The sequence below is a fragment of the Misgurnus anguillicaudatus genome, chromosome 11 (assembly GCF_027580225.2).
Source record: "Misgurnus anguillicaudatus chromosome 11, ASM2758022v2, whole genome shotgun sequence".
Classification (NCBI taxonomy): domain Eukaryota; kingdom Metazoa; phylum Chordata; class Actinopteri; order Cypriniformes; family Cobitidae; genus Misgurnus; species Misgurnus anguillicaudatus.
This window is the reverse complement of record NC_073347.2, coordinates 20,275,734-20,288,599: the sequence shown is the minus strand read 5'-3', so window position 1 is coordinate 20,288,599 and position 12,866 is coordinate 20,275,734. Positions and strand designations below refer to the sequence as shown.

The window sequence follows — 12,866 nt, the reverse complement described above, 5'->3', positions numbered from 1 at the left end:
GTAGTGGTGAAATTGTATTTTGCATTCAAACAAATAGTGCTCTCTAGGGCCTCGCTTTTCCAAATGCATGTTGCAACTACGGTAGCAGTTATGCAATCACTGATCTCCTTGTCCGTTTCAGCAATTTCACGTGTTCTGAATGAAAACGCGTTGTGTAAACGCATTGGTAGGCTAGTGCTTTTTGTCCCTCTCTGCTACTATAGTTTATCTCTGGCAGAATGACATAGAAGCCTTCTTGGACTTACGCGTTTAGTGTAAGTAAAGAGAAGTAGTTCTAAGCTGACAAAGAAAAGTCAGATCACTGGCAGAGGTCATTTGACACCAATGAGGACATATTTATGAATAAAGACATTGATTTTGATTAATAAAACACCTAAAACCCTACTTACTGTCCCTTTAACGTTACACGAAACGCAGCGTGTTGAGGATATCTGCTGGTTACCTGCTGTGTAAATGCAACAAGAAAAAGCATATTAACATATTCAGTGGCATGTAAACAATTGCAACAGTTTTTATTACAAAAAATATCCAATAAAAGTTATTGTCATTAAAGGCAAGTATTTGCGCGAGTGCCCCGCTCGTGAGCGAATTAGCATAAAGTTATCATTTTAATGTGGACGCTAATATAGTTATTGTTATAGTTAACATAATATTTATTGTTAATGTGTGAATGGCCCTTAACTCAGCAGTCTCAAATTAGAATTGTAGCAACATTTTAATTTAAGGCAGGGTGCATGATTTCTGAAAGCCAATGTTGACATTGGAAATCACTTAAACAAAACACCCCTAGAATCTGGACCTTCTTTTGATAGACCCCCCCACACATACGCAACCCAGGCAACAATGTTGGTTAGTAAACACGCCCCTTACTGCCGATTGGATGCAAGTGTGTTTTGGCAGTCGGTCCAACTCCCTTACCAAAGTGTTTTTTAAAAATCACGCACCCCGCCTTTAATGTGTAATTTAATGTTGGAGGCGTTCATATTGACATCTCATCACAATCGGTTTTATGTTGAGATTGACCTGTTTTTCGGTGGTATTTTGCTTGCACAAGGTTTAAATAAGAAGCAAACAATAGTGTTTGAGGCTCACGATATGTTATAACCATGTACAGAACTCTTATTATTCATCTATGCCGAGGTAAATACAGTTTTACATTCTATGGCACCTTTAAACCTCAATGTAATGGAAGCCGAATTTCTAATCAAATGACTTTAGGACTTCAGTCTCCTTAAAAAAGTTCAAGATGTGCTTAGTGTCAAGATCACACTAATTATCGACTTTTGCCTAAAGAAGCCATTTTGTTCTAAGAATTGTTTTTTTCACATTTTGCATAATTATTTTCTGTATTTTCTGTTTGTATCTTAAAGGTGCTCTAAGCGAATTCACGCGTTTTAGACCATGAAACATTTTTTGTTACATACAGCAAACATCTCCTCACTATCTGCTCGCTGCCTGTCTGCTGATCAAACTGTAAAAAAAACGCGATCTCTGTAGACAGCCTAGGCTCCACAAACTGCAATAAAAACAAAGTGGCCAAACCTACCACCAGAAACCATAACAAAGTGTTCCAGCCAATAAACGACAAGAAGGATTTGGGGGTGGGGGTTGGTTGCGTTCATGAAAGCACGGAAGGGAGGGGGAGCAGGAGGAGTTAGCTGCGCTCCGTTTGTTTGAAAACAGTTCAAACATCAACAAAAAGTGGCGCCTTTAAGGAGCACCTATTGTCCCATTCATTTTTTACATTTCCTTTGGTGTGTAAGTGTGTATTAGTACATGTTAATGATATGCAAAAGGTACAAACCCCAAAGTAAACAAAGACGTGAGTTATCGTCTCCAACGTAAATCTCTTTTCTTGGACTACAACAAACACACGGATTGTAGGCAACAGTTTACTTCCTGGGATTGGTGATGTAGACAAGACCGACATTATCATAATTCCTTCGTTTCGAGCCTGTAAGTTAACTCCTGTCAGCATTGCATCTTTCAAACGTCACGTTTCTGACTGACATCAGAGGTATTCAGGCCAATCACAACGAACAGATTAGCTGGCCAATCAGGGACACAGAGCTTTTCAAATCCGTGCGTTTCAGAAAAAGAGTGAAATCTGGAGCTACAAAAATGTACGGTATGTGGAAAATAATGTGTTTTTAACAATAAACCATGCAAACACATTGTACTATATCAAATGCACAAAATAACGTTTTTTTAGCACTGAAATAGGTGCACTTTAATAAAGTGACTGAAAAATAAATATGATCATTAAACTTTGCTAACACAACAAAGTTGGTGGTGGCCTAGGCCTTTTGCACAATGCTGTACCTTCAAACATTTTACTAATTTTATACAGGCATGATGGATATGCATTGGTTGAATATGAATTGGTTCTAAATACTATTTGTTTGTCTCACTACAATTGTAAAATCATACTTGTATGTCCTCCAAAGTTATACAATACATGAAACGTAAGCTATAAGGTCAAAAAATGTCTGCTTTATTTTCATGTCCAGAGCTAAATACTTTATTGAGGACAATGTTCTGAATCTACAGTATACAGTCACAAAACTGTATGTAGCAGGATCTTCTAGTGTTTTTCATACGTTAAATTTTACCCCAGCTAAAACCCAGCTTCAACTAAAAATCCTTATGTTCATTTCCGCATGGGTTTTTCTCTCAGGGTAATGACATCATTGCAGCAGCCAAACGCATGGCCCTGCTCATGGCAGAGATGTCTCGCCTGGTGCGTGGAGGAAGCGGAAACAAACGTGCCCTTATTCAGTGTGCCAAAGACATCGCTAAGGCTTCAGATGAGGTCACACGGCTGGCAAAGGAGGTGGCCAAACAATGCACAGACAAACGGATTCGCACCAACCTTTTACAGGTCAGCGGCTGTATGGATATAAGTTTTATGAGTCCAATATCTGCCAAAAAATATTAACAGTAAAAGTAACCCACTTTTAGCCAAAATAAACTTGAATTTGGTGATATTTGGATGTTTTTAACTAAATAACTTATTTTATCATGTAAGCAAAGTCAACAGTGTTTGCAAGGTGTTCATTTATTTATTTATTTTATTGAGTTATGGGTATGGTTAGATGTCTATTATGGCTATTAAACATCTTTTATGTTCAAAATTGCTTGATGGGATGAGTCGAAGCTGTGAAGACTAAAAGTGTTTTGTTTATTTTAGGTTTGTGAACGTATCCCAACTATCAGCACGCAGCTGAAGATCCTGTCTACAGTTAAAGCCACTATGCTGGGACGAACAAACATCAGCGAGGAAGAGTCCGAGCAGGTGAAGTCCCATTCTGACTTTCTATTTAACATATTTAGGATTGTACAGATTGAAATGTAATTTTGTTTCTTTTTAAGGCCACCGAGATGCTTGTGCACAATGCTCAGAATCTCATGCAGTCCGTGAAGGAAACAGTGAGGGAAGCAGAAGCCGCCTCCATCAAGATCCGCACAGATGCAGGGTTCACTCTTCGCTGGGTCAGAAAGACACCCTGGTACCAGTAAACTGAGGATTGTTCTTACACACAGAGAAGAAAAATGAAAGGACCCCCACCTTAAACTATTGGACATCAGTGTTCAGTTGTAGTTTAGGGATGACTGGTAGGACTTATTTTTATTTACTTACTAGTAAGGGTACTCGATACACTTATTACTTTATCCTTATGAAAGCTATTTTTGTCCTTAAAGTTTGCTATAGTTAAGTGTAGTACACACAGGAAGCAGATTTTTAAATATATATTTTTGGTATCTTGGGTTTCCAAATTCCAGGTATATATATATTTTTTGCATGAAGACGTTTTCTATTTTGTATTGGAGAAATATGGCATGGTGACTTACTGTAAATGCCTTTCTCTGACAGTGTTACAGTTCATGATAAAATTTACTTTCATTTAGTTTTTGACAATTCAATTTTCTTATTAAAAATGTATATATTTATATTTCTTAATGATGTCATCAGATCATTATCACAGATCATTTTTGTCACAAATATACATTACGTTTTATGCTTTTGTTTTTTTAGTCTAATTCACTTTAACTAACTGTTTTCAACTCTTATTTATTTGCTCGGCTTTGCTTACGTATTTATTAAATGGGATAATCGATTTGTTTTGGTTGTTTTGGATGGGTCATGCAATTACAGAGATTTAACTTGCATGGCATGATTGATGCCAAAGATTTTTACATATACAGTATGTGAACTTATATTTCTTTCGCTATTATATACTGTATATAAAAAACTATATTGTGCTGTAAATGTGTAGAGACATGAATGGTTGAACTAATGGCCATCCTTTACACTTTATTCACACGTGTGAATGTTTCTGTTAAACTTGAGAGAATGAATGCAGCTTGTTTTTACACTACATTTTACACTTTCATTTCCGAAAAAGCACAATTCACACAACAGTTGAACTGTTTTCTCTGGTATTGGCCACAGTGAACACCTTCATTTACAGATAAAACAAAATGTAGCGGTAATTTTGAGGCTGTCAGTGTGAATCTATTTGTTAGTATTTCACTTGTTGTATATTGATAAAGGAGCTGTCTTAAAATATCTTCTATTGGGTAAAACGACTAACTAATACACAAGACCCAGGTGGCTTGTTTATATGTGAAACCACTGTGTTTGAAGATATCTAAAGGCTGTACAGATTTGAACGTGTTGAATTTGAGTAGCACAATGCTTATCACCTTTAGCTGAACTCTTAATTCTCTGTACATGAGACAGTTTATCAAAAGATGCTTCACTGCCTTGCATTCACCTAAACTCTTTCTGTAGTATATATACATTTGAAAGAGTACCTTATTCAGCCCCAATAGTGCCTCGTTGTGAAAGTTTACAGGGCTGCATTTTTGTGTGTAATAGCATGTTTTTATTTATGTTGACATGTTGAAAATCAAATAATGTTTTGTGAATGTATATATGACACTACTGTTGACTTTTGTTTTTAGTGTCACATACAAAAAACATCTTATGTGCCTCAGAATAATAAAACATTCATGTGAGGTGTTTCATTTGAATACGTCCCTCACCAAATGTGTCAATAAAGCTAATGTCACGAGATGCACTTTGGGCTCCAATCATTAGATAAACAATTCGTAGATTACTACTAACTAGATAATGTTAACTTAAAAGATATTCAGTTCATATAAAACACTTGATTATGTATAAACTAACACTGTAATGAAGATATTTCTACAATTTTAAAATAAATAAAAAACACAATATATCAAATTTTGTTTCCAAACTTTATAAACTGATTTAGGGTTATATTATACATATCTTTAATGCAATTACATGGCTCCCTTGACGTTCCTCAAATTTTCAAATGACATCTTATAAAATAATGGATTTACCTTTTGTAATTGTGCAAATTCTCTTTAAAGCTTAAATGTGGTGGACCTGAACATTTACCATGTTGTTACAAGTCAATGCAACAGGTTCATGGTCATGTGTGCTTCTAATGGCTCTGTAGTGCTTGCACATGACAAATAAAGTGTTAAAGAGACTGATGCCAATGCTACAATGTCTATGTGGGTGTGACAGTCTCGTGTATTAGACTGCATAAGCATAGCTATGCTTAAAAAAAGGCAATTTGTGTGTGTAAGGCCTCTTAAAAGTAGTTTTCTATTCAAAGGCCACTTAAAACAAGAGATTACAATACATAAACTGAATAATGGAATAAGGCCTGTGATATTTTTCTGTGCCAATATCAAATATTGTAGAGCATTAACTGATGTAATCTTATTTACATCACATAATATGACCTACAAATCTACAATACCTAAATGGATTGTGCTGAAATTGTCCAGTTTCCGTAACATTTGAATGATGTGTGTTATAAGGTGAACAATCCCTGTTTATGCTGGCAAAATCGGAGCATTCCTGGCAGAAATACTGTAAATTGCATACTTAAAATGTAATATTATACAGTTTTGATAAATCACTGGAATGTTCTTTGTTGTGAAGATAAATATTCCCAAAGAAAATATTTTCCACAATCTTGCAATTTCCCAGTTTTTCCCAAAATAACAAAGTTTAACAATATAACGACAGATGTAACTTCATTGGTTTGATTATGTACAAGGTGCAGTCTTGTATGATTTGTCACTTGGCATCTCTACTAAACTTGTGGCATATCCATGTGATTCCCCGTGTAACAGTCTCACGTTCTGACCTGAAATTTTCCAGCCTTGGTCACATATTTCACACCCTTAAATGGTTTATACTTCTCTCCATACATATCAAGCCGATTTACTTTCAGTCCTGTGAAGCATAAAAGCAAAAAAGTAAGAAGAACTATTTCTATAGTACCTTTTCAAACACTTTTGAGCATCACTATTTAACCATATGGAGGGTGATATTAAAGGGATAGTTCGGCCAAAAACGATATTAAACCCATGATTTACTTACCCCCAAGCTGTCCGAGTTGCATATGTCCATCGTTTTTCAGACAAACACATTTTCGGATATTTTAGAAAATATTTTAGATCTTTCTGTTGATTAAATGTAATGTTACGGGGTCCAGCAATAGTCCACGACCTTCAAGTCCAAAAAAAGTGTGTCCATCCTTCACAAATTAAATCCAAACGGCTCCAGGATGATAAACAAAGGTCTTCTGAGGGTAATCCGTGCGGTGTTGTTGTAGAAATTAGGGCTGAACGATACATCAAATTTTCATCGTCATGGCGATATGAACTCACGCTATGAACACATCGCAACAGACAGCCTTGACGCGATGAATGAAGGGAAAACAGTAAGCGCATGTAATAAACGTTTGACCTATCACGTTTAGTCCTGAAGACATGTGCTGCGTCCGAAATCGCCTACTACCATACTATATAGAATGCAAAAAGCACTACATTGCCTACTCTATAGTATGAAAGTAGGCGGTTTCGGACGCAGCGATGGTTCAGGGGAACCCCCAAGTCAGCAACGCTCAGATAGATTTGTGAGGTGTCAGTTGCGACGCTGTGCCTGTTAGCAAAAAATATGGCAGAGGAAGGAGAGAAGAGTGAGGAAAATGTGTTGTCAGACGAAGACCTTGTGGTGAAAATGAACAGCACTTCAGCTATATCATGGAATTATTTTGGATTTAGGAGAGATGACGCCGCAAACACAGGTACTGTGGAAGCGGTGATTCTCATATTGCGTCTATTGCGCGCTCAAGTTCATTATTTCAAATGTATGTGTGCTCTGGAAGCGCCGCGGTCGCGACACGCTCGTTTTTTCCAGGTATTTCAAAAACATTTTAACTTTTCAGAATGACACAAGCGCAGTGTGCAGGTCATGTGACAATAACCTACGTGTCTAGTGTTTTCCACGTGTTTGTGAATGGCCCCTAAAACATGAAAAATATATATATATTTATCGCAACTCACATCGTCATCGCAACATTAAACAATGTCATCGCACATCGCAACTTTTCCTCACATCGTTCAGCCCTAGTAGAAATATCCATATTTAAAATGTTATTAACGTTATTAACTACCTTCCGGTAGCGCCGCCATCTTAGAGTCATCCGCATTCAGGATGAGCGCTTACGCACCATACAGCGGTTTCTCTGCTGCTGCTCTGTCCCCCCGCCCTCCAAATTTGTCATACGTCACTAAGAAAAGTGCGTACACTATTCTAATACTCTCTCCTGAGTCTAAGATGGCGGCGCTACCGGAAGCTAGTTAATTACGTTAATACAATTTTAAATATGGATATTTCTACAACAACACCGCACGGATTACCCTCAGAAGACCTTTGTTTATCATCCTGGAGCCGTTTGGATTTAATTTGTGAAGGATGGACGCACTTTTTTTGGACTTGAAGGTCGTGGACTATTGCTGGACCCCGTAACATTACATTTAATCAACAGAAAGATCTAAAATATTTTCTAAAATATCCGAAAATGTGTTTGTCTGAAAAACGATGGACATATGCAACTTGGACAGCTTGGGGGTGAGTAAATAATGGGTTTAATATCGTTTTTGGCCGAACTATCCCTTTAAATATCAAAAAACTGACCAAGAATAAAAATAAAGGAATAAATGAAGAGTGCGTCTGCAGCATTTGAGCTCTCTCGCGGCCCCAGCCCCCAGTTTAAGAACCAATGATGTACAGTATGCGAAAAATGTGTTTTTTTAACTATAAACCATGTGAGAACATTGTATTATACCAAATACACAAAATAACGTTTTTTTTAGCAACGAAATAGGTACTCTTTAAGATTTGACGAACCCTTATTTACAGTGAAAGACATGGTAAATACATAAATTGATATTTGTGAAAATAAGGCATTTTTAAATTAATTACTTATAACTTTTTCATTGCAATTAAAGTGAAATGTCAAAATCTAAACATCAGACACTGATAAAAAAGCTCATTTACAAGAAAACGCAGACGCTCTTGGAGGATTTTGCACCTGAGCTCTTCATATGGTAATTATTCATATTAATAATAAAAAAGTTTACCCTACATTTAGACATTTACTATGGCTATGCTGCCAAATAATAACAACCAAAGCTGGTAAAGTGGTCATAAGCTACCTGAAATCGCCAATTGTTGAATTTTCAGGTCAATGTTCAGGCTTGGGTTTTCCTCTGGTTTAGGTGCTCCAGACTGCAGACTGAGACTCCCTTTCAGATTGGGAAGCTTCTGAGGGTTAAGCCTCCCTATGTCCCACACTAACACCTACAGGACAACAGTGACTTCTTTTAGACACTTTTCAGTTACATACAAAGAAAGACCAAAATGCTTTAAAATGATGAACAACTGTCATTACTACACTAAACTTTTTGTTAGTGGAGTACTTTACCTTTGTGACAGTGTCATAGTTGTAAGTTCCCTGAGTTGCATTGAGGTTCACATTGAGAATCGATTTGGGCATGTGTACGGTTATTACAACAGACTCCACTGTCTTTCCCATGGTCTGTTTAGGCCCCAAAGTGATATCCAGTCTTCCTGAAGATCCCGTCTCAAAGAAACTGATATTCTGCTTCACATATACTGGGATTGCTACCAGGCTGCAGAAAAATAGAGAGAAAAACAAATGCATTTGCAACACTTATACAACCTGTTGTTTTATTAGGCATCTGGAGTACCTCTAATAGTTTTGTCACTTACTTTTGGGCACTGATGTGATATGACATGAGCTGAAAATTTCCATCTGGGGGAATGAAGGAGATAACTTTCTCACTTTCCCATCTCTTGTATCGTACACACGGATGAAAGCTCACATCGTCTAGGATTCTAGGGTTCTGTGGAAAGAAAACGTAGACATACATTCATAAAAAACATCACAGGGGAAACAAATTGCCACGTGTATATTTGAGGTACCTACCATAAATGAGAGTGTAAGGTCTGGCATTCCAGACAGCTTGACACAAGCATCAATCACACCCTGGATTTCTGCAAAAACTGTAGTTCCTGGAAAAAAAACACCAATGGTAAGTTTTCATACTTACAATACAGTAGACACAAATATTCAATATCATGCACGCAAACCATTCTTACCAGACTTATCCAGGATGGCATCGATTTCTTCAACCACATCAAAGTAAGCCTCATTATTAGTATATTTTACACCAGCTCTTCTCCATGGTATATTGGAAAGCTGCCCAGTAGGGAGAGTCGCCCCTACATTAGTACTGCCTGACAATTGCAAAATAGTTGAGGTTTTCTGCATTTCATATCCATACACAAAATACATTAGAAGCTAATGAAAGTGTTACCTGTGATGGTGTTAACCACAGAGCGCAGCATTGTGGGAGGTCTGATAAGTTCCTTCAAGATGTTTGACTCTGTAGCGAGGGGGAATCCATTATCTAACATTTCCTCCAGGAGCTCATAGACTATTACCACATTTTCATTGATAGTTGTTTCAGAACATTCTCCAAAGTAATCCTGCGTAATAGATTATAAAATCATATTGTATAATACAATACAATACAAGACATACAGTAAACATGCCTGGATATAATCGCTACCCTGGACTGTCAGTGGTTTTTTCAATACCTGAAAAGTGTCTGCAACTCGATGCAGAAATTCTATCACAAAAAGAGGAGGCACTTCTGTTTGGATGATAGAAACGAAGAAGATCTTTTCACGATAAATGTTTATGAGATAATGATGAGGGGCCTGGATGACTGGAGGCACATTGTCAGGTTCCATCGCCTTTTCCCGTGCTTCGAAAAAATAATCGCAGATGGAGCGACTTATGACACTCTTCCAGTGTTTCTCCAGGAATATATCGCCAACATTGTTTATCAGGAACAAGCTGTGAATCATGATGAGAGCTGAAAAGCCAAAAAGCTATAAGAGAATAAGAAAGTTACTATTAGGGTTCCCACACCTTAGTTAACATCACATTCAAGGACCTTTCAAGCACTTTCCAGGTACACATTTCAAGTGAGAGCAATTTTACATTGTGTTACCTTTTAAGATACATGTTACAGTTCCCTTTTGAGGAAACTTGCGCTGCATCACTGCGGTGACACTTTGGGGACGCATCCAGGGGTAAGTGCATCTGAATGTGTATATCAAATTCAACCAATGGTGAGGCTTAACGATAAAGACAGGGTGACGCGGGAGCCAGGAAGTATATCGCTATCTGAAATATTGCCAAAGATGGCATTACAGGAACGCAGAAAGCATGGCAAGGGAGACGCAGCGTCTCGTTCCCTTCTCAGGGAAAAACAGTTACATACGTAACCAGAGACGTTTTCATGTGTCAAACACAACTATGCAAAAAAGCATTTTGATATGAACCAACATTCGCATACAGAAGATATAAGAATTTACAGTGAACAGTGTAGCAGGTGTACTTAAAACGTCTAGAATTTGTATGATATTATCCTACACTACATGGAATAATATGGATTTTTTTTCAATAAAACTTCTTGCATAAAATAGATTCAAGCACTTTTAATGACCTGTATTTATATATGTATATTTTCAAAAACTTCCCAGGGCCTTCAATTCCCCACCCAAGATTTACAAACTTTCAAGGACCCGTGGGAACCCCTGTATCATGGAGACCAGGCATTTTATTGTAAAAATAATACGCAACATCTAAAAATACAGTATGTTTGTCTGCTTTTCTTAGTCTGAGGAAAGGGAACTTGCAGATTCCTAAAGCATTTTAAGTTTGATTTACTTAATAAGTCTAGATTTCAGCGTATTTCATGCATTCTTACTTATTAACGGTTAAAGAGTTGAATTCCCTATGCTAAACATACATGTTCAAAGACCCATTTGGACATATGACAGAGTATTTCTGTGCCGAATGCACTTAAGTTTTGAAAAGTTTTTTTCTGACTACTGAATCTGCTACTTAAGCAGTGCAGGAAGTACAGTCAGTGGAAGTCCTTATATGGGCAATTCAGCCGGAATAGCGCATGCACACACCAACCAAGAGCTGACTTGAAATCAACGTAATCACCAAAAAAGTGTGTTATTGTTTGTGAGGGAAATTTAAGCTTGTCCAGCTTTCAAAAGAACACAGCATTATTTAAACAATGGATGTAGTATGTTTATCCGGGGTAGAAGCGGAGTTGTGCAAATGTGTTTATTTGTTGAAATGGGGCGGTCCCAAACAGATCACGAGTCGTAGGTGGTATGTAAACCTGCATTAAATGTCTGTGTTTTGTTGGCCATTTTCACATAAGTGCATATAATGTAAACAACACGAACATGTAGTCATTCATAAGTTATTCAGAGATAGTGGGATAATGTTTTGTGAGTGTTGCCTGCTCGTGACTCGCTCCACCCGCAGCACGCCTTTAGCCTGGCTTTTTTGCCCGAAAGTAGTGGTACAGCTGATCTTTCTTTTATAAATCTGATAAAAGTAAAGACTCTTCGGAGATATGAATGATGCAATACTACTCTATAGGACCTTAAAATTAACATGAGATTAGCAGAAAGGCAGAATGCATAATAGTATGATGAGATAACTGTGCACTTTGTAAAGCAGTGCTTGTTTCTCTTCATCCAGAGCTTTCAATAAGAGGCCGAGGTCCCTGTGGATTCTATATATACAGAGAATATATACAGTATATTTTCTTTAATTACATTTCCATCATTTAAAATGAGCATTAATTAATTATCTGAAAATCATACCATGTATATATAGTGTAGTGTTTTAAATTGGGCTCCCTGTGATGGCTGGTTAATAACTCCAGATAAAGACTAAGAATTTTAGTTCTCTTTTGAGCTGTGTGCAAAAACTTTATCATCATCCACAATAACAGAAACTTTTGTGATTTACAATACTTAAAAAAACAACATTTAAACTTTAAAAAAAGATTTCACTCAATTAAAGAGTCCACTTTCATTGGAAACGAAGCAAACTTGTAGCGTTACAATACTGGATAGTTAGTTTAAGGAAGTGATTCACACAACAAATACACTAAAAAAAACAACAACAACACAGTTTTAAGTCAATATCGCAATGTGCGACCGCGAACAAAACCATTTATGTTTTAGAAAACGCTAAAGTTAAGAACCATTAATTCTGAAAGTTTTGTTTGCTTAACGAGTTGCAATGTCCCGTTTTTTCCGATTGTTTAATATCATAATGTAGAAATAAATAAAAGCAAGTAATTGACTCAGCAAGCCCAAACAGAGCTTAAACGTTTTTTAAACAAAACTTACCTACAGACAGCTGCCTTGAATGTTTGCAGCGAAGACCCTTCACACTACGCTGGCAAAGTGGCAGATGTGTCAGTTCTCTCTTCCCAGTTTAGGCGCCCACATATACGCCTGACAGAAATGATATCTAAAAAAACAGCTAGAATATTTATTTACACAGCATAATGTAGAATATACAACAATACGTTTGCTACGCATGTGTATGGGTGGT

At 37.0% G+C, this 12,866-nt stretch overlaps 2 protein-coding genes across 6 annotated transcripts in view; one reads left to right on the top strand and one right to left on the bottom strand.

Moving 5' to 3' along the window:
- vcla (vinculin a) overlaps positions 1–5,084 on the top strand; it is a 52,183-nt gene extending 47,099 nt beyond the window's left edge. For all 4 annotated transcript variants that reach the window (XM_073873264.1, XM_073873262.1, XM_073873263.1 and 1 more), the window contains 3 exons: positions 2,678–2,881; positions 3,191–3,295; positions 3,373–5,084. In XM_073873264.1, coding sequence (XP_073729365.1) covers positions 2,678–2,881; positions 3,191–3,295; positions 3,373–3,519 — 456 coding nt within the window. In that variant the 3' untranslated portion in view covers positions 3,520–5,084. The remainder of the gene's footprint in view (positions 1–2,677; positions 2,882–3,190; positions 3,296–3,372) is intronic.
- A 162-nt stretch (positions 5,085–5,246) lies between these two features.
- On the bottom strand, positions 5,247–12,805 carry ap3m1 (adaptor related protein complex 3 subunit mu 1). 2 transcript variants are annotated; one of them, XM_055170406.2, is made up of 9 exons: positions 12,659–12,805; positions 10,022–10,318; positions 9,739–9,910; positions 9,521–9,658; positions 9,348–9,433; positions 9,131–9,264; positions 8,823–9,030; positions 8,554–8,698; positions 5,247–6,283 (listed from the first exon to the last, which is right to left on the bottom strand). In XM_055170406.2, the coding sequence occupies exons 2-9, from the start codon at positions 10,292–10,294 to the stop codon at positions 6,183–6,185; spliced, it is 1,257 nt and encodes a 418-aa protein (XP_055026381.2). In that variant the 5' UTR covers positions 10,295–10,318; positions 12,659–12,805; the 3' UTR covers positions 5,247–6,182. The 2 variants fall into 2 exon arrangements, with proteins under 2 accessions (XP_055026381.2, XP_055026380.2); XM_055170405.2 differs by having other exon boundaries at positions 12,663–12,687.
- Between the last annotated feature and the right edge of the window lie 61 nt (positions 12,806–12,866).